Below are 24,694 nucleotides of genomic sequence, written 5' to 3'. Positions count from 1 at the left end.
ATGTGTGCGGAATGTTCAGAACAGGTAAATCTATTGGAAGGAGAGGGTAGATCAGTGATTGCCTGGGGTGGCGTGGGGGGGGGATGGAGGGATTTGGGGGTGATGGTTAAAAGGTACAAGGTTTCTTTGCAGAGAGGATGAAAAAATGTTCTAAACCTGGGGTAATGGTTACATGGCTTTGTGAAAATACAAAAACCCACTGAATTTTACACCTTAAGTGGATGAATGATATAGGATGTGAATTAAATCTTGACAATAAAGCTGTTGCCAAGAAAAAAAAAAAAAAAAAGGAATATCACAATCACCCCCCAATGTACTCATCACCAGAATCCAACATTTTCCCAGGTGCATTTCCTATCCCCCTACAGTCAGGCCCTAACTTCCAAGTTTGATTTTTTTTTTTTTTTCTTAGATGGTCAAACTTTGCATCCATGCTTAAAAAAGCATTGCTTCTTGGATTTATTAGGTATATAAAGGCTTTAGGAAAATCGGATGTATTAAATTTGTTAGTGTGTTTTGAAATATCTAAAGCAGTAGTTCCCAAACTTTGGGGGGGTTGGGTGTTGGGGGGGGTGGCCGCTTTTAAAATCCTGACGCCCAGGAACCACCGCACACCAATTAAATCGGTTCCTGAGGGTAAAAACGGCATCCATAGTTTTAATGATTTTCCACGTGATTCCAACCTGCCACCAAGTTTGTGAAATTTAGCTTAACTATGGAAATTGTGAAAGACGTTTCAGTGGAGTCTCATTTACTAACCTCATGAGGTCATTAATTCTAATGTAGGAACGAAATGAAAGGTTTACACGACAGTCGTTTTGCTAAGTCGAATAACGAGATGCGCCCGAGTTGAGCTGACGATAAAAGTTTTGAAAATGTATCACCGAATTCTTAAATCACTGGCTATTTAAATACTGCAGATGAGAAATGGGACTACTTAGACCCGAAACTTGTCAAAGTTTCCCGCATCTGCAACATCCCCAGAGGACGGAAAACCGGAGGGACAGCGGGGTCACCGAGACCTTCACGTGGTCCGGGCCGCAAGGGAGTTCAAGTGCCGGAGGCCCGGAAAAGGATCGCGCTGGCCAGGAAGTTTTGCCGCGTGTCCCCGCAGCCTCGGCAGAGGCCCCACGGGGACTCGCCGCCCATGGCCGCGTGGCCGCCGCACGGAGGCGGGTGAGGCGCGGGGACGCGCGCTCCGAGCCCGGGGGACGCGCGGGCGCGGCGCGGAGATGGGCCCGCGAGCGCGGCGCGCGCTGCTCCTGCTGTTCCTGCCGTTCCTGCTGTTCCTGCTGCGGACCGGGGCTGCGCACCGGCGGCCGCCGCGTGAGTCCGGGCGGCGGGGGCGCCAGATCCAAACCCGCTTTGCAGCGCCGTTGGGGTCGCTAAGTGCGGAGGGACGGCTGGGCCGCGAGCGCCGCCTCTCCCGGGAGGGGGCGCCGCCGCCGGGCGCGGGCGGGGTGGTGAGACCCCCTCGTCGGGGACCTGTGACCCCCTCCCCCGTCCCAGCTCCCCAGGGTGGCGCCCGGAGCCACCCTCTCCCCCCGCCGACCGTGACGACAAATCTGTGCGTTTCTCACTGAGGCCGAGCTAGGATCCTGGGACTCGGGTCTGGGTGCTCCTGCTCCGCTTTTGGCCGTGTCTTGTCCCCCGGCCGTCCCCAAACAGGAAGTCCTTCTCCCGAGAGACGCCCAGGACCGGGCCGCTGTTTCCGCGCGGGGCTCCGCGGAGGGCTGGAGGCCGCGGCCCGGCGGGGTCCCCACTGCACCCCACCTGGTGAGCCGGGGGCTGGGCTGGCCGCGCCCCCCACCCGCAGCCCCCTGCGGCCTCGGGTGGGGGGAGGCCCCGAGCCAGATCCGCCGGGGCCTTAGTGACTCTCGGCGCTTGTGCTTTTCCCTGGAAGAAGAGCCTATCTGTGATTTCCGGGCTTTTGGACTGAACCGCACGGTTCTCATTTCCAGCCGCTGGAGGTTGGTGATCTGCGGTGTTAGCCATACGGTGTAATTAACTGGCCTTTACCAAAGGACGCCAGCGTGATGTCACCTAACGTTTAAGTAATGAACTCGCTGTCCTGTCGTCTAGGTTGGACTCTACGGTGCATTGGGGAGGACGGAGCTATTCTTAGGGTGACTTTAGGGGCGGTTAAACCGGCCCTGGGGTTAAATACCCACCCACCCCCCCTCCAGGTTACAAAGAATTGAGGCAGCGCCTCTCTGGTGGGAGAAGTACCAGCACGGTTTTTAATCTCAGTCGACCGCGACGCTTTACACGCCTTTGCACACAGCCTGGGAACAACACGGACGGTTCGTCATCCGTGTATCTACGGTTTATCCATGAGGAGGATGAGGCAGGACCCGCTCCTGGGTGATTTTGTTCCATGTTACCCTGGGCTTTTGAGGCAGAACCCGGGTCTCTGTGGCTCTGACTGTTCAAGGTCACGCCACATCAGAGGCCGAATCGTGAATTGGATGTCGAACGGAAATATTCGTTGCTCACGAGTCTAAAGAGGGTACCAAGCGAGTGTTGCCCTGTTCTAGGCCAGCAGGGAGGGTGGGAGTCATCCTTCCCCCCCCCCCCCGGATATTTTGCATTCTAGTGGGGGGATGGTCATGAACAAAAGGACACAGAGCACCAGGGAGTGCTAGGAGCTGTGAAGACACCCAGGGCAGGCCCTCTGGGGCCAGGAGACCGGAAGGAATCGAAGGTCATGGCCACTCGGAGCTCTGAGTGGGCCCTGAAAGCTGAAGGACCCCGGTGCTCCTGACACTTTTCTGTCATGGGGACCCTTGCGGGCTTTGTGGGAGGGCTTACAGCATGCCTGTCCTTAACCCACTGGATGTCAGTGGCACTCCCCCCAGTTACGGAGGCCAAACACATCTCCAGACACCGCAACCTGTCTGCCAAGAGACCATTCCCGGGCTGGGAACCCCTGGGCTGCAGGAGGGGCAGGGACATCGGTGTAGCGGGCACGCAGGGGCCACAGGCCACATGTAGTCTGGAGGCAGGTGCTGAGGGAGGTCTGGGTGTTGGGTGAGAGAAAGAGAACCGTCAACGGCGACTCTGTTATGTAATTATTTTAAAATGTTTATGGGCTCGAGCAGTAAGGCGACAGGCGATGCCATGGCCACGACGGTGAAGGCAGAAGAAATCCGGAGCCTGGTTCTGGACTTGAGATTCCAGTTGGTCATCCCCGCGGGTGGTGTCCCGTGGGCAGCTGGGCGTAAGAATAAAAATAGGGCACATCTCACCCATTCATCCAGCAAGTCTGTGCTGAGCACCTCTGATGCTGGGCAGGCAGGGGCCCCCAGCGCCGAACCCCTCGTTCCAGGACTGAGGAAGCTGTCGGGGAAACTCACCTGCTGAATACAGGGCTTGTGCTTACTGGGGCTTCTTCCCTATTTGCTTTGCAAGTGTCTTAGTGCTGAAAAGGTGCCCTGGGTGGTTCAGCAGCAGACCTCCCAGCATCTGGTAGCAAACATTTGCTGGTTTCAGTAACAGGGAAGGGTTTCGAGCTGGGAGTAGTGTGGACAAAACCCACCGGCAAAGTCCTCTGGACTTGGGTCTGATTCAGTCTGAGCATCAACTCCTGGGCTCAGCTGCCCCGGCTAGAGACACTTCGGGATCTTATGGAGTCTGTGGGCTGCAGGGGCGATTGCCCGAATTGTGAGAAGCGGGGCAGAGGCTGGGGACTGGAAGGGGTGGCAGTCTGCCGGGTGGGGGGGGGGGGGCGGGGGGCGGGACAGGGAGAGCAGACAGGGCTGTCGCGGAGGGAGGAGAGGCATCACACCCCACATCTCATGGGGTGGGCCGTGACACAGCAGGTGCTGGGCGTTGATTCAGTGGGGCTACGGCACCTCCCAATCCCCCTGGGGGCCCACAGGGCTGTCCTGTCACCTTTTCTCTAGGGTCCCACTCCCTGAGCTACCTCTTCATGGGCGCCTCAGTGCCAGACCTTGGGCTGCCCCTGTTCGAGGCCTTGGGCTACGTGGACGACCAGCTGTTCGTGTCCTACAATCACGAGAGTCGCCGGGCAGAGCCCCGCGCCCAGTGGCTCGAGGGTAGGGCCCCCAGCCAGCTGTGGCTGCAGCTGAGTCAGAGCCTGAAAGGGTGGGATCACATGTTCATCGTGGACTTCTGGACCATCATGGACAACCACAACCACAGCAAGGGTACACGGACGGGGCCCTCACTTTCCGGGGGTGGGCGGAGCATTTCTCTCCCTCAGAGATGCATCTGGGGGCCAGAGCAGGGAGTGTGGGGTCCTGGGGGGAGGAGGGGGAGTGTGTGAGGTCGTTCGGTCCCTGGGGACGGTGAGAGAGGGACTTACTCCTGTGGTTTCAGTAACAAAGCTCGGGGTGTCGTCAGAGTCCCACACGCTGCAAGTGATCCTGGGCTGTGAGGTGCGAGAGGACAACAGCACCAGGGGCTTCTGGAAGTACGGCTACGACGGGCAGAGCTACCTTGAATTCCGCCCTGAGATGCCGGACTGGAGGGCAGCAGAGCCCAGGGCCTGGGCCACCAAGCTGGAGTGGGAAGCGAGCACGATTCGGGCCAAACAGAACAGGGCCTACCTGGAGAGGGACTGTCCCATGCAGCTGCAGAGTTTGCTGGCACTGGGGACAGGGGTTCTGGACCGGCAAGGTATGGCGGGAGCCCCCCCCCCCCCCACTCATGCCCGAGGGGAACACGGGGCGAGGTCCGGGGCTCGGGCCTCAGAGGTGGCCAGGGTCCTGTGACTCTCCGGGAAGGACCCGAGGTCCGAGGTCTCCACCTTAGAACCAAGGTGTCTGACGGCCAAGGGTCATGGCTTGCGTTTTTCCCTCCGTGCACGCGGCCGGAGAAGCAGTATCTGTGACCTTGTGATGTAACCAAAAACCCAGTGTGTATTTACACCTTTTAGGAACTCAGCGATGTCAATTGTCACATGAATGCCAGGTCACGAGAGTACCCCCCGGCGGGGGCGGGGGGGCACCAATCAGAGTAACAGGATCCTTTGGAGGTTAAAGGTTACCGTCACAGATCCGGTCACAGAGCCCCAGAACCTAGAGATAGTCCCTGAAGCCTGGCTATCTTCCAGGCCCTTCTTACAAGATTTCTTGTTGGGTTGGGCGAGGTGAATTGCCAGGAGTGGTTGTTCAACCCTCTCTGAGCCACCTCCAGGGTAATTTTACCTGGTTCTTTGTAACACGAAGATCCGAGCTGCAGGCGTGAACGCTCGTGTGCGGGCCAGGCAGACAGGCTCGGCTGCCGTCCCCGTAGCGCCACGTCAGGGCCGAGCCCCGCAGCGAGCTCTAGGACACAGAATGGCATCTCTCCGGCAGCCCGCCCCGTCTGAATAGGGCGTCTTGTCCCTCTAACCCGTAGAGGAGGGAAGTGAAAGCTCCAGTCTTCCTGACAAGGGTGGAAAGATCCCCTCTCCAGATCCTTCCTCCTTCCTGTCCAGTGCCTCCCTTGCTGAAGGTGACTCATCGTGTGGCCTCTGCAGTGACCACTCTACGGTGTCAGGCTCTGAACTTCTACCCCCAGAACATCACCATGAGGTGGCTGAAGGACAGGCGGCCACTGGAGGCCAAGGACGTTGAGCCTCAGGACGTGCTGCCCAACGGGGACGGGACCTACCAGGGCTGGTTGGCCGTGGCCGTGCCTCCCGGGGAAGAGCACAGATACACCTGCCTGGTGGAGCACCCGGGGCTAAACCAGCCCCTCACTGCCACGTGGGGTACGGACGAGGGGCTCTGTCGTGGGTGGAACCCGAGCGCTAGCCCGCGGGGAGGGGGGTCTGCGGCGACCCTCACAGCTCCCTCTCGCCTTTGCTGTTTCAGAGCCGTCGGTGTCCAGCACCCTGGTCGTTGGAACCATCAGTGGGATCGCTGTTTGTGTCATCCTCTTTGTTATTGGAGTTCTGTTCCGAATCTTCAGGAAAAGGCAGGCTTCGAGTGAGTAGGAAGAAGGAGGACGTCTCTTAGCACCTCGGACCCCGGGACACGCGAATTCTGCAGGAAGCGGGGCTTTGGGAGGGCAAAGTGGATCTGGCACCCACGAGAAGCCTGTTCCTTTTTTCCTTTGGGAGCACTGGTGCCTCCTTGGGAGCGGGAATGCGTGGTTTTCCTCAGAGTGGAAGGTGCAAATTCCACAAACTTCTTGCAAGGTGCTGTTTAAGGTAGTGCAGGGGCTCTGGAGCTGGGGTCATCACCGTGGTCATTCGGAGAACGAGGAAGGGGGGGGTTCTGCACAGGTGGAGCAGCCACGCAGCCCCCCGAGCAGGAGGCCTCGTGGGAGGTAAGGAATCATCGCCTCATCCCGGCCATCACTACATGTGCCTTCCTAGCTCCTGAGGGAGCATCTGCGGCGTGGTGGGGGGAAGAGGGGCAGACAGAAGGCACCCGCAGAGCCCTGGGGGCCTTGAGAATGTTCTACAAGGAGACCCCCGGGGAAGTCATTGCAGGGACAGTAGGGGGTCCGCAGTCTCCCAGTTGGAGGAGTGTCAGGAGGTGAGAGGGAAGGCAAAGGAGGACACGGGCTAGAAAGCTGGTAAGCAACTCCCGGTGAGAGCTGATGGTGTGTGGACCCCCGGGGGGCTCTTCCAGCAGGGAGTGGTCCCGGTTGAGGTGGCTGGAGGGAGGTGAGGGCCAGGGAGGTGACGGCACGCCCCTCTCCTGTCTCTCCTCTCTACAGGAGGAGCCATGGGGGACTACGTGTTGGCCGAATGTGAGTGACAGGCAGCCTGAGACCTCTCATGGGAGGAGACGTGGAGACTGAAAGAGAGGGCGTCCTGGGGCCTTCTTTGCTTCCAGGACTGTGTCAGACCTAACAAGTAGGAAGCTACCGAGGAACTCTCTGCTTGCGGCCTTCCCCGTTCATTCTCGAAAAGTTTCTCTCATTTAGGTTTTTTGAGTTCCTGCGCCTCTCCGAGAACCGGCTCTCAGGAATCTCCAGCCGCCTCTAGGGTCTGCCTTATTTTCTGCACCACTTCGGACTCCGTATACCTATGGCCTCTCCTCTCCTACCTCTGGAATAGGGCTCCTAAAATTTTGGGGGGCTCACAGTTTCTTTCAACATCTGAGAAAAACCGTGAACTTTCCCCTTGGGACATGGGAGTGTCATACCCTTACCAGAATTTTGCGCACACATCCCGGCATTTTCTAGACCCATCCAAGTTTCCTTTTGACCCCCCGCCCTCTCTTTTATCCAGCAATTCACCTGTCACCAAGCCCTGTGGTCTGTTCCACCAGAGGTTGAAGTGGGTCATTGTACAGTCGTGAAGGCCGTGCACTGCACAACCCAAGGAGGCACATTTCCCAGAAGGGCTGTCAGGCGTGGATGTTTGTGTCCTGTGATAGTTTTCCAGAAAGTGGGTGGGAAGTGTCTTGACGAGGGGCATCTTTTTTCTAATTGGCAAAAAAGTGTCATATAGGTTTCTGTATAGGAATGATTTACGCGAAGGCATCTACGATGCCTCTGGGATATGCCAGAATTGAAGGAACACGGTAATTTCCCACTTGGTCTCAGAGGCTATGAAGTGATAATGAAAATGAAAATAAGGATGAGGAGGAGGAAGAGGATAACGTGGGGGATTTACTTGCTGCCAGACTGAGTTCTGAGACCTACTGACGCGCGTTATCTCATACAATTCTTACAATAATTGTTTCATGTTAGTACTATTATCCTCATGTTTTTTTAGATGAAGTAAATGAAGTACAGAGCATCCCCGGCCTGCCAGGGAGAGAGGCAGGTTTCAGCCTCTGTCGGATTCTGATCCCTGTCCGGCACCAGTGCATTCAGGCGGTTTAGACGTCGCCCAGGAAATGGAGAAGGGCGGGGGTGGGGGGCGGCGGGAGACGGCTCTTCCTGTCTCGGTGTCTTTACTCTTAGTGAGCTGGATGGAAATGAAGGGAAACAGCAGAAAATCTTCTCAACCTCGTTTCCTTTCAAAGTCTCTGGGGAAAGCACTCCACCCCCCACCTGCTCTGTCTGGCATCGCTCCCGGGCCCCCAAGTCAGGGCTGTCATTGCTGGTGTCAGCCTGTCGCCGTGTTGGACCTCACGGTGTTTGCCCTCTGCCGGGGCCACCAGAGTCACAACGCCGGTGGCATTTCCCCTCCAAGAACCCGAGCAACCCTCGTCATATGAAGGATGGGGGGCGGGGGCGTGGGTTAAGCGTTTGACTCTTGGTTTCGGCTCAGGTCATGATCTCCTGGTTCGGGAGTTCAAGCCCCACGTCGGACCCGGGGCTGACAGCGCAGAGCCTGCTTGGGATTCTCTCTCTTCCCCTCTCCCTGCCCCCCACCCTTGCGCTATCTTTCTCAAAATACATAAACATTTCAAAAAAATTGTTTTGAAGATGTTAAGACGGAAACCACCAAGCAACCTGGAGGTACCCTGGCATCTTCCTCCTCCCCAACTGTGCACGTTAAAAAAGAAACTGACCTGGGGCGCCCGGGGGGCTCAGTCGGTTAAGCGTCCGACTTGGGCTCAGGTCATGATCTCCCGTCCGTGAGTCTGAGCCCCGCAGCAGGCTCTGTGCTGACAGCTCAGAGCCTGGAGCCTGTTTCAGATTCTGTGTCTCCCTCTCTCCCTGACGCTCCCCCACTCGTGCTCTGTCTCTCTCTGTCTCAAAAATAAATAAACGTCAAAAAAAAAAAAAATTAAAGACCAACTAAAGCTCGACAGTTTGTCTGGTAGGTATTGAATTTGGACAAAGAGGTCTCGATTTTTTCTTAACTTTTCTTTTTTTCTGGTTACGAAAATTAAGTAGATAAAAAGCACGCATAATTTGTGCTCACTGTAGAAAAGGTGAAACTGTCATTCCATCGGCGAGTGGTAAACCCAATTAACGACCTGTGTACTTCCTCTCAGTGTTGCTATATTAAAACATATAAAAGTAACAAATGCATTTTAATAAACATACGTGAATTGCATGGTGTGCTGCATGATTTTTCTGACGTGCTTATCCATCTTATGGATTCATCAACTTAATCATTTGTGGGACATTGATGCTGCTTTCAAGGTTTTTGCATTTTTTAATGCAAAATTGTCTCTCTGACGAATTCTTTCTCTGTGGATATCATTCTGTACTCAGAACAGACCGCCCCAAAGCTTCCCGTGCTTTTCTAGCCCATGAAGGATATGTTACAATTAATGAGGCAACGGCTTGTTTTATACTGGTTTTATTTCACACAGGCTGGGATTACAAGGAACACCGTAGCCTTCACGGCGGCCCGTTTTGCGGACCATTGGCGACTGGTCTGTTACTTTTCTTGTTATAATGGAAGTTACAAACCTCCGATTCCTCTCCGTGTGTCTTAGCTTAATTTTTCTGCCCTTGTTCATCAAGTCGTAAGGTCGACTACATTTGAAAAATCAGGATTAACATTTTACATTCTGAATCTTGCATCACCTCTGGCAAAACGGCCTCCAAAGCGCGGTAGTGTGGAGAAGGGTGCCACCTGGTGGCTGTGATCAAAAGTGTCACGGTGGTCATGTGACCGTTGAGAGCTGAGGCCGGGATTTGGGCGCAGGGCCCAGGATCGGTGGAGAAGAGGTGGGCGCTTGACCCCGTTTGTGGAGAAGAGCCCCTGAAAATTTGAGGAAATAAACTAGTCACCAGGTGTTTGCCCACAGGGCACCGTTGAGCTACCTGAACTGGGAACAGAACAGAAAAGGATCTTTGGTAATCTCCCAAGGCAACGTGCTGCAGCTGGTTAAGACCTGCTGGGAGGTCAAGGGCCAAAACTCTCGCTGTGTTTTAATAACATAGTCTTAGGGTGCTGGGTATACTTGATGCACTACAGAGCATTCTTCATGTACACACGGATACACGTTTAAAAACATAACAGCTCTAAAATGCTGGAAAATTCTAACAAGTTAACATTTCAAAGCTATATATTTTTTCTAACCACTCTCTAGTAAGGACTAGAACCCAAGAATGCATGACTTTAAACATTTAAGATTTTCGCATCTATGGACAGATATTTGGAGGTTTTGATTTCCCTCTGTAGACGTTGGATCATCATTGTTTTCATTTGTCTTTTGGAACCAGTGTTAACAGGCAGAATGTCAATTCAATATTAATTTTGGGGGGGTGACAATTTCGTTGCAAAGCCTCCTTGACTTGACATCCTGTAGGTGTATATTGCTTGGCTTGGGTGCATCCTGGTATTTCTTGCATTCTCTTTCTGCGTGATTCTTTCCGGTGTTCACTTGTGCGTGAGAGACACGTACGGTGTCTTTTAAGCAGAACTTTTTTTTTCTCTCAGCTAATAATTATTACACACTTACCAGACGTCAGGTCTTGTTCTGAGTAGTAATGTTTCTGAAGAAGCCGGTGAGGTAGGAATGACTGTTATTTCATTACCCTTATTTTGCTGTATGGCAACCAAGGCACAGAGAGGTTAAATAACTCGCTAAAGGTTACACAGCTAGAAAATTATTGGGCTGGATTTGTACCGTAGCTAGTCTGGCTCAGAGTCAAGCTCATAACCTCTACACAGTACCTGTTTGTGAGTCAAGAGAACATGTGGTGGGGCATCGTTCCCAACTTTGTGAGGTGCTCCTGATGGCAACAGCCTCTGATGTTTCCTGCAGTGAGGACGGAATCTGTTTTAATATTTCAGATTTTGCCACATCCCTGTAATTGTTTCATAGATATTTGGACGTATTTTCTCGGGGTGTATTTTTTAACTTAAGGACTTTTTTTTTCTGTCAATAAACACATTTCTAACTAATGAATTCACGTTTCTGTTTATTCTCTTTATCATTAAGGGAGAAATTTGGGGATGAGTAGCCTTAAAACACCTCTGAACTATTTTTTTCACCAGATTTGGGTAGAAAGTATTGTTAGTGGGGGGTTTTTGCTTGCTTTATTTTTTGAAAGTATGGCTATTTTTTAAACATGAAAGTCTAGCTTTTGATCCAAAGATTCTACACAAGAATTTTGGAGCCTTCTGTGTACTCCTGGTGGGGCGAGGTGGGGCGAGGTGGGGGCGGGTTGGGTAAGTACCGATATTTGTATAAACCCCAGTCTCATCAGTTAACCTTACTCCATGGGGTTGATTAAATGTCCTGAATTTACAATGTCATTTTCATAAAACAGTCAATAACCAACCAACTTTGATGTTGCCAAAGGAGCTTGACAATGTGTGGAGAAAGCCTCTGCTTTTTTTTTTTTTTTTTTTAATGTTTATTTATTTTTGAGACAGAGAGAGACAGAGCATGAACGGGGGAGGGGCAGAGAGAGAGGGAGACACAGAATCCGAAGCAGGCTCCAGGCTCCGAGCTGTCAGCCCAGAGCCTGACACGGGGCTTGAACTCACGGACCGTGAGATCAGGACCTGAGAAGTCAGAAGCTTAACCGACTGAGCCCCCCAGGCGCCCCTAAAGTGTTTTAAATACGAATGTAACTGCTAATGGTCTTTCCCTTGTGGATGTTTGGAATCGCAGTTTCACCATTAAAACAAATGCAAGGGGCGCCTGGGGGGCTCAGTCGGTTAAGCGTCCGACTTCAGCCAGGTCACGATCTCGCGGTCCGTGAGTTCGAGCCCCGCGTCAGGCTCTGGGCTGACGGCTCGGAGCCTGGAGCCTGTTTCCGATTCTGTGTCTCCCTCTCTCTCTCTGCCCCTCCCCCATTCATGCTCTGTCTCTCTCTCTCTCTGTCCCAAAAATAAATAAAAAACGTTGAAAAAAAAAATTAAAAAACAAAACAAAGACAAATGCAAAATACTTTCTTGGTGCTTTGCGTGTGTGTGATTAAGAGAGTATTCAAGGTAATTTGGAAAATCAAATTCAATTACAGACATTTATAAAAACCTCGAAACAAATAAATGTATCGGAAAGGGTAATGTTAGAAATTCTCTGTCCAAAGAACTTTTTTTTTTTTTTTTTAGTAGGTCAAAATAAATTAAGAACGTTTATAGGAGCAAGCCCACCCAAGGACAGCAGGCCAAGGAAGTGCAAGGGACAAAAACTTTTCAGTAAAATGTTTGGACTGAAAGGAGAAAGCAAGAACACTTTTCTAGAAGAGGAAGGAGAGAGATACAGTGTAAGTTACGGGCCACAGGTAAACCAGTGGGAGAGACATTTAGAGGAAGTGAGTAAGACAGTGGATATATTCAAACCAGAGAAAAGGTTAGGTGGCTGGAAAAGAGAAATTCATTGACGCTTTAGAATGCAGTGAGATCCCTCAGCCAGTGGCTAGAACAGCCCTCTGCTCCGGACCAGGAGCGATGTCCCCAAATGCCTGGAGACAGCTAATGTTAGAAAGCCCGGGCACACTAGCTTGGGCAGGGCTGCACGTACACATTTCCTCAACTGTAATATGGTGAAAAGTATTCCTATCCTAGGATTTCTTCTCCCTGAAGTACAACCATACAAAGTGACGGTAGTTCTGGTATTCTCAACCTTGGGCAAGTATCGGAATTGTTTGTTGACTGTAAAATACATCGTAATATATACTATATATTATATACACCATTGCTCAACTCTGATACTCTGAGTCTGCTGCAGAGAGTGGTTGTGGGCATTTCATTTTTTTTTTTTAATTTTTTTTTTAACGTTTATTTATTTTTGAGACAGAGAGAGACAGAGCATGAATGGGGGAGGGTCAGAGAGAGAGGGAGACACAGAATCGGAAGCAGGCTCCAGGTTCTGAGCTGTCAGCCCAGAGCCTGACGCGGGGCTCGAACTCACGGACCGTGAGATCATGACCTGAGCCGAAGTGGGACGCTTAACCGACCAAGCCACCCAGGCGCCCCTCATATTTTTTATAAGACCTTTGATTAACCTCACAGTTTTATTTGTTCAAATGTGTGATGTGACCTATTAGCCACAACTTGTTTGCAGGGTTTTTTACCTGAAGGGCTTAGCTCCCATGGTGAAGGAATGGGGGTCCATGAAATCAGGTTCTCTCTGAGGATGAGCAGGAGGTGAAAAGAAAGCCAGCCACACAGGTTCCAGAGCGAGCCACTCCCTCCCAGGCCACACGACCAAGACCTGTACTCTTCTGAGAGTGGAAGGAGCCACGTTTAATATATATCTTTATGTGCATGTTTTAAATTTTTCTGTCCTAACATTCATGACTTCTGAGTCAGTGTCAGTGAGAAAAATTTATAAATGAAGAAATTAGGAGAAGGGAATAGAAAACAGGAAGGAGATGTCAAAATAAAAGTGACGTTTTATTAATGACAGAGTGGGCAAAATAAAATTGGGAGAAAGCTGACCTAGACTTCTGGTTTAAATCTGGGCCCTGTGGTGCCTGGGTGGCTCAATCAGTTGAGCAGCGCCTTGGCGATCTCAACTCAGGTCAAGATCTCAAGGTTGTGAGTTCAAGCCCTGCCTTGGGCTCCATGCTGGGTTTGTAGCCTACTTAAAACAAACAAAAATATATAAATGCAGATGGAACCCACTGGGCTGTGTAGCAAGGGTGGCTCACACCATGTATTTTTTCCATGAAATTACCATATTATATACACTATTTTTATTTATTTCCATGAATTAAAGAGCATATTGAGATTTCAGTTTTACTTATAATCTCAAACCTTGCACTTTTTCTCTATAGTGTTTGACATTCCTTCCTAGCTAGGTGACCCCTTATAAAGTATGTGTTCGAGGTGGGGAGGGGTTAGTAAAAGTCAGGAACCTCAAAATGCTCAATATGGGGGCCGAAGAATGTCATTACTTAATTATTTCGCAAGTGTTACAAATCATATGCCATTCAGAGCTTTCCTACCCTCTGCTGGGTCTCTTTTCTTTGCTAAAACAAGTAGGAGGTTCTAACATGTGGTCTCTCTCGGGCCGGAGTCTCATTTTAAGTATCTGCAATAGGCACCTTTTTGTTAACCAGGATGGAGAGGGTGTGCCCTCCCCACCTTTTAACTGGAATAACTGATCTTGGACATTTTCAAAAGCGGCAGCAGGAGGCTAAGGGAAATTTTTGATTTGAAAGGCTCTCTCTTCCAACCACATTCGGATCCAATTCTGCTTTTTTTTTTTTTTTTCTTAATGGGATTAGCCTTGTTTAAAACACCAATAATCTCATCAAAGGCCCTCCAGGGGAGGGCCTTGTAGGCTTTGTAATGACCTTAATCGAGTATTAGCCCTGCCCTGCGATTAACCCCCAGCTACACCAAATGTTTGTTCTTGTCTCTAAACCTGGAGAAGGTTGAAAAGGGATCAGCTGAGGAGGAAAGGGGAGCTTGTCAGGAATTACAGGCAGAACCGAGAGGCCCAGCAGGGCCAGGAAGAAGGTCCAAGGGCAACGCGTTCTCCAAGCCTAGCTGTACATTCCCTGTCACAGACTTTTGTCGAAACAAGAGTCACCCAATAAATGTTTGAAAGAAAACAAGAAGTTTTAATTTGCAAATTTCTTTTTGTTTGTTTCGATAGGTCCAGGGCTTACACTGTCCAGCACAAAGAAGGTCATCTAAATACGTCAGTTTAATAGGAATATTAAAAGGAATGGAAAGGGAAAGTCCTTTGACCTATAAACGCACCGTCCTTCACATACCACCTCTACATTCCCCCCAAAAAATCATTCCATAATTTATTAGTTATTAAGTGAAAATACAGACAAACGTGGAGGGGGCGGTCCCTCTACTCAGCGGCTTTGACATAACGCATTCCACTGGCAAACGCGCGCGGAAAAAAGTAACGCAGAACAAAAGAGAAACCGAGGCTTTTTGGCGGAAGGAGAGCTGACCCTCCCCCCGGGCCGCCCTACTGCCGACGAAGGGCGAGATTCACTAGCCAATCACAACGTTGGAATGTTAATGAGCTCTCTTTGCCCCACCCCCTTGCTGACCTCATGGGGGGGAAACCCATCAGTGCCTCTTGTTCTCAATCAGGTCCGCAGAAATGCTATTTAAGGAACTGCGTGAGGTCGCAACGCTCACTTCGGTTGCAGCCATGTCTGGTCGCGGCAAGGGCGGGAAGGGCCTGGGCAAAGGGGGCGCCAAGCGCCACCGCAAGGTGCTGCGCGACAACATCCAGGGCATCACGAAGCCCGCCATCCGGCGGCTGGCCCGGCGCGGCGGCGTCAAGCGCATCTCCGGCCTCATCTACGAGGAGACCCGCGGGGTGCTCAAGGTGTTCCTGGAGAACGTGATCCGGGACGCCGTCACCTACACGGAGCACGCCAAGCGCAAGACGGTCACGGCCATGGACGTGGTGTACGCGCTCAAGCGCCAGGGCCGCACCCTCTACGGCTTCGGGGGCTGAGCGCCCGGGACCCGCCATATTTCCAAACACAAAGGCCCTTTTCAGGGCCGCCCACAAAGTCACTTAAAGGGCTGTCGTGCTTGCGGAAACGGGATCGGGGCATGTAAGACTCCCGCAGGCGCAAAACTGGTGAGCAGTACGATAGTCTTGTCTGCGGTACTGTAGCAAGCTTTGTGACGCTTGGGTACACTTTAAGGTTTTAAAAGAACTGCACCTTGGAGTAAATAGGGCAGTAGATGCTGCCAATGAGCGAGTCCCAGAAGGGAAATGCGATTTGTTCTACACAAACGGAAACAAAAGATCTTGGCCAACGTTCTTCGGGTTCATCCGCATGACCGGAAGCGTCCCGTGCACAAAGCTCCGGGGACCGCAGCAGCGGCTATGTAAATGCAGGTCCTCTGAGGACAAGCTCTGATTGGGTGACAATCGGTGTGGCAGAAGCTGCGGAGGGTGAGATTCCGGGGCCATTTTCCTGTTGGCCACAAATGGTTTCATAGCTGTCCCCGGAACCGGAGGAAAAACCTCGGTTGGTTAACTTTGCTTTTAATCCAGGCGCTACACCAGTACTAGGAGCAAAAAGCACAGAGGCTCCCGGGACCAGTTCTAGACGGATTCGCGCGGTGCCGGGGGCCTGCTGGATGCCAGGCGCAGGCCGGGGGTCAGTCCACTGCGGGGCACGGCAGTCACACAAGGGACTCACGGCCTTGCCCGGCAAGTGAAGCGTATTTCGGCGCTGCAGCTCCGACCTGGAAGGGAATCGCCGCGTGTGCAAGCAAGACATGGGCTGTGCGTGATTCTGTACGACTTCAAACCATTGTTTATTCGTTCTGACAAAATTGTCAGAGGCCCAGTTATAGAGATGAATTTAGAAAGGCCAGGCTCTAGTGTTCTCTTCAATACATGGTTATATGCAAAAGAATGCGTTACGTAATTCTGCATTGGGCTTTGTGGGGTTGCCCCCAATACTACCAAGGCCCCAAATAAATCAGCAGTATGAATTTCGTGTTTATAATCATCTTTAAATAAGAATGCCGGTTCCTAAATTGAGAGCTGGAATAAACGAACTTTTCTTAAAACGAAAAAAGATGCTTTGACTCAGACCCTGAGAATTTCCTAATAACAGTTTTTGTTAGGTCAGTTCGGACTCTAACAACTCTGTAACCCCACCATTTCCATACAGGTTTTAGAGGTAATATTCTTCAGCCTGTGGAACACAATCTGGACAAGCCTGTACACTCTCTTTGTAAATAAAATACATAGAATTATAATTAGACTAATCCTAAAATGAAGCCATTTCTTAATGTGGCAACATAGTATTTGGAAATATTGAGGATAAGCGCTATTGCAATAGTCTCACAACTGTAAACTGAAAATACTTATTTCTGCTAATCAAGTGAAAAATCGCCCAGATTTAAAAACTTCCCCCTCATCCGGTTTGTTACAATTTTTTTTAAAAATTTGATGTTTATTGTAGAGAGAGAGAGAGAGACAGACGTAAGAGAGAGGCAGAGAGAGGGAGACAGGATCCAAAGCAGGCCCCAGGCTCTGGGCCATCAGCACAGAGCCCCATGGCGGGGCTGGAACCCACAAACCGCGAGATCATGGCCTGTGCCGAAGACGCTTAACCAACTGAGCCACCCAGGCGCCCCAGAAGTTTGTTACAATTTGATTCATGTATATATTGACCCCCCCCTCCCAAAGTTGTGAGCAGTGAGTTATGAAACCCCGGTTACAATGTCCCCGTGTGCAAGTGTGAACTGGAACTTGGCGCTTGGAAAGAAGTCACGTGTTTGTGCACGGAGCTGATCTCCACTCCTTCCTCCACAGAAACGCAGGTATTCTCAGCTAAGGATGGGGGATATACAAGGCCGTGTACCCATTTATTTTCATTTATCCTTGGAGTGCAAGCAGGGGGAGGGACAGAGAGGGGGAGAGAATTCCAAGCAGGCTCCACACTGACGGTGCAGAGCCTGATGTCGGGCTCGAACTCAGGAACCTGTGAGATCATGACCTGAGCCCAGGATCAAGAGTCGGACACAAACGACTGCGCCCCACCGCCCCCCAGCCCCCTCCCCCATATGCCGTGTTGTAACTAGAAACATTTAAGCTCTTTGGGACCAGGCAACACAAGAAAAAATTTCAAATACTGGAATCCCTATTGGGCGACACCACATCTGACGAAACTTTCCATATCTTACAATGAAACTTGCTTAGTAGACCGTGCGGTGACCTATTTACGAGCTTCTAAGCTTCCAGTGCTGAACCCTTTTTAAAGTATTTGGGGTGGCTCTTAAAAGAGCCTTTGGGTTCTTTGAGAATCAGCCTTCGGCTTACTTCTTGGACGCCACCTTCCTGGTGCTGGTTTTCTGCTGGGTGACCTTGGCCTTCCCAGCCTTGGGTTCCCCTGCTCAGGCCTTTCCTGGGCTCTGCGCCGGCCACCTGCCCCGGCCTCCCTTAGCCTTCCTGCTGCCTCGGCGTGCTTTCGGGGCTGTTGCCGCCCGAGGCTTCTTGGCCTTCTGGGTAGTCTTGGCACTCTTCCGGGACTTTGAATCCTTGATGATCAGCTTCTTCGCCTTGGCAGAAGTGGGCCTTTTGACCTTGCTCTTGCTGGATTCAGGAATGGCCTTCTTGTTGAGCTTGAAGGAGCCCGAGGCGCCGGTGCCCTTGGTCTGCACCAGGGTGCCCTTGCTCACCAGGCTCTTGAGGCCCAGCTTGATTCGGTTGTTGTTCTTCTCCACGTCGTAGCCGGCGGCCGCCAGCGCCTTCTTGAGCGCGGCCAGGGACATGCCAGCTCGCTCTTGGGACACCGCGAGAGCTTCCGTGATCAGCTTGGACACAGAAAGGCTCGGGGTCTTGCGACTTGAGCCTGGCATGCCCACCGGCTTTCTCCCCCTCCTCTTAGCTGGAGGATTCTCCACAGGGGCCAGGGCCGTGTCAGCTGTGGCCACAGGAACCGTCTCCGACATGTCACGGAGAAAGAAACACAGAACAGACCTACCAGGCAAAGCGTAATGTGCAGTGGGGTAGGGGTGGAGGTGGGAGCCTCAAGGCTTTATATAGGGCACGGCGTGCTGTGATTGGTGCACCGCCAGGCACTGCCCCGCCCCTCAGGGGAGGAGCCTTTGTGTTTGTTTTACCCCCAAAAGTTGGATCCCACACAAATCCTCTGAGCAGCGTTGCCGAGGGTTTACTGCTGAGTGATCCGTGGAGATCCGGATTTCACGTGCCTTTTTCACCTTTTCATGAGAAATGACCTTGCATGCCCGAAGTATCAGATAAAGCCCTTGATTTTCGGCGAAATTCAAGGAGAAGAAGAAAACTTGCTCTTTTCCTTGTAATGTAAAAGTAAGTTTTAGCGCAAAACTTACCTCCTCTCTTCTGAGTAGTTTTCCAAACGGTGGGCTTCCAATCGGTGGAGAAAATAAGTTATTCACGCGCTGGTTTTTATGGGAAATTCTCTATGTATGTGAAGGAAATAACACAGGTCGCTTAAATGGCTCCCTGTGTAGTTAGACGATGCTTATAGAATCGGCCAAAGAGTGCAGAGTACGACTTTATTTGGGCAAACACAATCTAAGAAACCATAATCTGCAAGGTATGTGGGTGGCCTGTGACCCAAACCAGTCCTCCGTCCATGCAGTTTGATAGAAGACCCTTAAGACTCTAACACATGATATCTGCTTATCAGATATCTGATCAGATATCAGATATCTGATCAGACTCTAACACAGATATCTGCTTATCTAACACATGATATCTGCACATCAGGTCTGTCACCTCCGTGGCTGACGTCCTCAACTGAATTTTCCTTCTGTTTTCAGTCATCCAAACCCCGCTCCACCCCACCCCCACTGCCTGATGCCAAGCACACACACGGAAAAAGAGACAGTCCTTATTCTCAGTCGCCTATAAAACGGGAGGCAGGAACGGTGGCTGAAGAGCTCAGTGGCAACCACAGGCCCAGATCTCTAACAGAACTGAGTTGGCAGATGTGCCTGCAAAGCTGGAAGAGAGTTCTGGCAACAAGGTTCAGGAGGCTTCTTTGGGCTTGTCCTAGGACTTGCCTCTGTAAGACGTCCAGATGGGGGGTTGTTCTTCAAGGCCAGACCTTCCAGGAGGAGAGCAATGCGGTGCGGCCAAAGCTCCCCGGGGTTCAGCGGAGGAAAACCCCATAGGGACCATCTCGTGAAGATGCTCCCCAAATGCTCTCGTGAGAAGTTGGTTATTCTGCAGGCGGGAGAACCGCCTGGAGGCTCTAAGGAGAGGATTTGCATACTGGTGCTGTAGTTGTCTTGGTTTTAGAGTTTTCACAGAAACAATCATTATTGAAAATGGCCCAGGGGCGCCTGGGTGGCTCAGTCAGTTAAGCATCCGACTCGGATTGGGTCATGATCTCGCAGTCCGTGAGTACGAGCCCCGCGTCGGGCTCTGCGCTGACAGCTCCGAGCCTGGAGCCTGCTTCGGATTCTGTGTCTCCCTCTCTCTCTGACCCTCCCCCGTTCATGCTCTCTCTCTGTCTCAAAAACAAATAAACATTAAAAAAATTTTTTTTAAAAAATGGCCCAATGTCAGAGGTTGGTAGTGTGTTTCCGTAGCCTCAGAAGAAAGACAAGGGCTTTGACTTTGTGGGAAAGGAGAGAGTCTACGTGTGAAATATTTCTGAAGTGAAAATCAAAACATGAGACTTTCCAACTTCCGGGTGCAAAGTGAGATAGCAAAGTCTCCGCCTCTCTCTGGCTCATGGGCACGTGCTTACACACACACACACCGGGAACAAAAATTCAGGAAACAGGGCGTCTGGGCGGGCCTGTCGGTTAAGTGTCCGACTTAGCTCAGGTCATGATCTTGCAGTTCATGAGCTCAAGCCCCGCCTCGGGCTCTCTTCTGTCAGCACGGATCTCGCTTTGGACCCTCAGTTTCCCTCTCTCTCTCCCCCGCAATTGGCCTCTCTCTCTCTCTCTCTCTCTCTCAATCTCAAAAAGTAAATACACTTTAAAAAGCATTGAGAAAACAATAACCACCTGAAGTGTCTGCATTCTGATACTTCCTAATCTATTTCATTTTTTAAAATGCTGGTTGCAAACTATGGGATTGATTTCACAACCCATTAATGCGCTGCGACCCTCCGTTTGAAAATCTTTTTTCAGGGGTGCCTGGGTGGTTCAGTCGGTTGAGCGTCCGACTTCAGCTCAGGTCATGATCTTGTGGTCCGTGAGTTCGAGCCCCGCGTCACTCTCTGTGCAGACAGCTCAGAGCCTGGACCTTGTTTCGGATTCTGTGTGTCTCTCTCTCTCTGACCCTCTCCCATTCATGCTCTTTCTCTGTCTCAAAAATAAATAAAGGTTAAAAAAAAATTTTTAAAGAAAAATCTTTTTTCAGGTTACAAGAGGTTACAAGAGCATCTTACTGAGGACCTGTTTCGGGTTTCTTTACAATGTTTATTTACTTGTGAGAGAGAGAGAGAGAGAGAGACAAAGACAGAGCGCGAGTGGGGGAGGAGCAGACAGAGAGGGAGACACAGAATCTGAAGCAGGCTCCAGGCTCAGAGCTGTCAGCACAGAGCCCGACGCGGGGCTGGAACCCATGAACCTGAGCCCAAGTCTGACGCTAAACAGACAGAGCCACCCAGGCAGCCCAAGGACCCTAAGTTTTAACATGTGTTTGGTTTCCTGGACCCTCGGTGTGACCTCTGAGTACTTGTGCTTGGAGGTCAGGTTGTGAAGTGGATTGATCCTTGTAATTAATTACACGTTGACAGAAGATATCATTCCATTGCTTTACAAGTAACAAAGAATTGGGAGTCCCTGGGTGGCTCAGGCCATCCAGCGCCCGACTGCGGCCCAGGTCATGATCTCCCCATTTGCGGGTTCGAGCCCCGCTTCGGGGCTCTGTGCTGACAGCTCAGAGCCTGGAGCCTGCTTCCCATTCGGTGTCTCCCTCTCTCTCTCTCTTTCTCTCTCTCTCTGCCCCTCCCCCACTCATGCACGTGCTCTCTCTCGCTCTCTCTCAAAAATAAATAAACATTAAAAGTAACAAAGAATTGGAGAATTTTAAAAATTCTTACATTCCGCAATTTGAAACCCAGAGAGAGGACCATGATTCATGTCTTGCACTGGAAATCTAAACGCTACCATGAACACCCACACGCACAGCGCTTACGCTGTGTCGTCATCATCCCAATTATTTCCCCTTCAAAAAAGGAAAAACTGTAGAAGCTAAGTTTATAGTTAAGAAACTGAGTCACAGAAAAGTCATGAAACTCACCCAAGGTCTTAGAGCTAGGAAGCAGGAGGCTGGCTTCAGAAGGCTCTGGCTAGTTATGCACATCAGCTGTGTTGGAGCATTTATTTTTTTTTTCTTCCTCTTAATATGTCAGGACTGTCGTTCGTGTAATTCCATTTTTAGAGCTTTTATTTTTTTATTAAAAATTTTTTTAATGTTTATTTATTTTTGAGAGAGAGAGAGAGATAGAATGTGAGTGGCGGAAGGGCAGAGAGAGAGAGAGGGAGACACAGAATCTGAAACAGGCTCCAGGCTCTGAGCTGTCAGCACAGAGCCCAACGAGGGGCTTGAACTCATGAACCATGAGATCATGACCTGAGCCAGAGTCGGACGCTTAACTGACTGAGTCACCCAGGCACCCCTGGAGCACTTGTGTTTGTGGACCAATAATATAAATTTATCTTGAAAAACTTTCTATTGTGGGAAAGTCACCCTTCCAAAGTCTCATTGAAACAATACTCCTGCTGTAAACATTTCCTTAGATCAACTTCTTCTGGCAGTTCTTCTGAAGTCAAACAATGGAAGCGATCACAAAGAAAATAAGAGAACTGTTTTCTTTTAAAAATATAATAAAATTATTCTCTCATGATATGGGAACTATACAGCCCATTCTTTTTTTTTTTCCTTTTTTTTTACATTTATTTATTTTTGAGAGACAGAGCACAAGTGGGGAAAGGAGCAGGGAGAGAGGGAGACACAGAATCCGAAGCAGGCTCCAGACTCCGAGCTGTCAGCACAGAGCCTGATGTGGAGCTCGAACTCACAGACCGTGAGATCATGACCTGACCCAAAGTCGGACGCTTAACTGACTGAGCCACCCAGGTGCCCCAGCAGCCCATTCTTGATATTAACATTCTAGTCTGTTGTTTAAAAACAATGTTTACCCTATATTTCTGTGTGTGTGTGTGTGTGTGTGTGTGTGAATAAAATAAAGGCTTCTCTAGATTTTCACTGTGTTCAGTGAGATTCACGGGGTTTCACTTACTAACGTGTCCACCCTATATATTTCTTGGATTTTCCTGGTGTCTAAGTTTTAGAACTACCTTGTAAAACTGTTATCCCTTTGTCATATGTTTCTTCTTTTTTCAGTAGCTATTTTTGAACTTCATATTTGGCTTTCCACTATCTTTAACAAACACTATTTCACAATTAACCTTAACTCTTCTTCAACTGACTTCTTCCGTTTTGAATTATTCTATTTCGATTGACTGCTTGTTCAGCTATTGAGTAACTATTTTGTTTGTTTTGTAGGAAGGGCATGTGTATAATTTCATGCTTTGTGAAGGTTGTCTCTAAAAGTCATCAAGTGTTCGGGGCACCTGGGTGGCTCAGTCGATCAGGCATCCGACTTCAGCTCCGGTCGTGATCTCCCAGTTCGTGGGGCAAGGCTCGCATGGCATCGGACCCTGTGCTGACAGCTCAGAGCCTGGAGCCTGCTTCAGATTCTGTGTCTCCCTCCCTCTCTGCCCCTTCCCTGCTTGTGCTCTCTCTCTCTCTCTCTCTCAAAAATAAATAACCATTAAAAATTTTTTAGTATATGCACTGACAATTCTTGGGTGCGGAGATCAACGTCGAAACCAATAACCTGCCCAGGTGGTTCACAATGGAGGACTTTGAGAGGGTGGCGGGAAAATCTTCCTCTGTTGAGTCAGATGGACCTGAATCACTTGTTCAGCCTGTTTCTGCTGCTCCTTACGAAACTGAACACCTTCAGAAGGAGTTCTAGAAACTTCTCAGAGGACAGAGGAGCTAAACCTGCCACCATCCAATTAGGAAGCACTAGAAATGCCTGACCAAGAAGAAAAGCTATTTGCATAACTGGGACCTCCCCCGCACCCCCCATTCAGGTGACCTTATTTCTGTTCTTCCAGACTTTCCTACCTCTCTTAGTAGCTATTTATATGTAAGCAAAGACAGGTGCTCATATCGTGCTGTTTCATTTGTGAATAACACATATATAGACTTCCATCCAAAACCTTTGTGCTAACGTGACCGAAACGATCCTCCTAAGCCACACAGATGCCAATGAGCCAGTCTTTGAAAGTCCGGAGACACAAGCATTGGAACTTGTGAATTTTCCGTTGCACTTTAATACAGAATACAGAAGCATCAGACAAAAAAGCAGGAAGCCTTTTCTTTTAACTTCCCGATAGTAATCCAGTAGACCTCAGATGGCCCTTGCCTAGTTCCCCTTGATCTCACCCCTTCTTCCGGGCTGGAGCATAGATTCGCCCTCCAGAGGCGCTAAAGATGTCTGTGAGGTTGAAAACTACAAGGGGATGGAAACTGAACAGCTGACAGCACAGGGTGCTAGAGAAGCCTGTGTACCTGGGCTTATTTATTAAACAAAATAATAATAAACATTTTACAATAGATATCTTTCCAGTTTATTTACCCGTCTGAGGCACTACTCTAGGACCCCTGCGAAAGCCTGCCTTGCCGCACATATAAACCCCAATGCTGCAAGGATAGCTTTAGGCTTTATATCTCTCTCCACCGCAGAGGTAAAAGTGGTTTTGCACACAGTTTGCACTGTAGTTTTGCATGAAGCGTGATGTTTTTCCTAAGCGAGTGGTCAGAGCATATTTATTCGAGCTTACGCATTCCTCTTCCGGTGACAAGTCTTAGTCTAGTGCTGGCTCTGGGGACACGTGACTCTGGACCCTCTGAGGCTACTGTCTGCCTGTGGCATGGGGGAGCCCTGGCCTTGGAATGAGGACAAGTGGGTTCTCCCACCTTGCCTCTTTCTGATTCTTAATGATCTTGGCCAAATATAACTGTATTTCTCCTGGGCTTACTCACTTTCCTGGTCTGTGTGTCACAGCAATGTCTTAGTCTGCTCGGGCTACCAGAACAAAATGCCATAGATTGGGAAGTTTCAACAATAGCAATTTATTTCCTCATGGCTCTGGAGACTAGGAATCTGAGATCAGACTGTCAGCGTGGCCGAATTCTGGTGACAGCTCTTTCCCAGCCTGTCGTTGGCTGTCTTCTTGCTCTGTCCTCAAACGGCCTTTCTGTGGCGCATGCACGCTGGGAGAGCTAGATTTTCCTCCTCCTTTTCGGATAAGGCCACCAATCTTTTTGGACTAGGACCTCATTTTACAACCTCTTTCACCTTAAATACTTGCTGAAGCCCCGCCTCCAGACACAGTCACACTGGGAGGTAGGGCTTCGACATATGAATTCTGGGGGGACATAAT

The 24,694-nt window shown here is 50.2% G+C and overlaps 3 protein-coding genes across 5 annotated transcripts; 2 read left to right on the top strand and 1 right to left on the bottom strand.

The window, feature by feature from the left end:
* The first annotated feature begins 1,038 nt into the window (after positions 1-1,038).
* On the top strand, positions 1,039-8,917 carry HFE (homeostatic iron regulator). 3 transcript variants are annotated; one of them, XM_060614629.3, is made up of 6 exons: positions 1,039-1,326; positions 3,906-4,169; positions 4,342-4,641; positions 5,486-5,719; positions 5,823-5,936; positions 6,676-8,917. In XM_060614629.3, exons 1-6 carry the CDS (start codon positions 1,233-1,235, stop codon positions 6,714-6,716), a joined length of 1,047 nt encoding a protein of 348 aa, XP_060470612.1. In that variant the 5' UTR covers positions 1,039-1,232; the 3' UTR covers positions 6,717-8,917. The 3 variants fall into 3 exon arrangements, with proteins under 3 accessions (XP_060470612.1, XP_060470611.1, XP_060470614.1); XM_060614628.3 differs by having other exon boundaries at positions 1,043-1,326; positions 5,444-5,719; XM_060614631.3 differs by lacking the exon at positions 1,039-1,326 and adding an exon at positions 1,349-1,970 and having other exon boundaries at positions 5,444-5,719.
* Positions 8,918-14,835: 5,918 nt separating this feature from the next.
* On the top strand, positions 14,836-17,527 carry LOC132675665 (histone H4). Its single transcript, XM_060627945.3, has one exon. It carries the CDS (start codon positions 14,847-14,849, stop codon positions 15,207-15,209), a length of 363 nt encoding a protein of 120 aa, XP_060483928.3. The 5' UTR covers positions 14,836-14,846; the 3' UTR covers positions 15,210-17,527.
* H1-6 (H1.6 linker histone, cluster member) lies at positions 17,522-18,490 on the bottom strand. Its single transcript, XM_060627946.3, has one exon. The coding sequence runs from the start codon at positions 18,173-18,175 to the stop codon at positions 17,618-17,620; it is 558 nt and encodes a 185-aa protein (XP_060483929.3). The 5' UTR covers positions 18,176-18,490; the 3' UTR covers positions 17,522-17,617.
* Between the last annotated feature and the right edge of the window lie 6,204 nt (positions 18,491-24,694).

Source organism: Panthera onca, chromosome B2 (genome assembly GCF_046562875.1).
Source record: "Panthera onca isolate mPanOnc1 chromosome B2, mPanOnc1 haplotype 2, whole genome shotgun sequence".
Classification (NCBI taxonomy): domain Eukaryota; kingdom Metazoa; phylum Chordata; class Mammalia; order Carnivora; family Felidae; genus Panthera; species Panthera onca.
The sequence above is the reverse complement of the archived record's forward strand: the minus strand, read 5'-3'. Positions and strand labels throughout refer to the sequence as shown.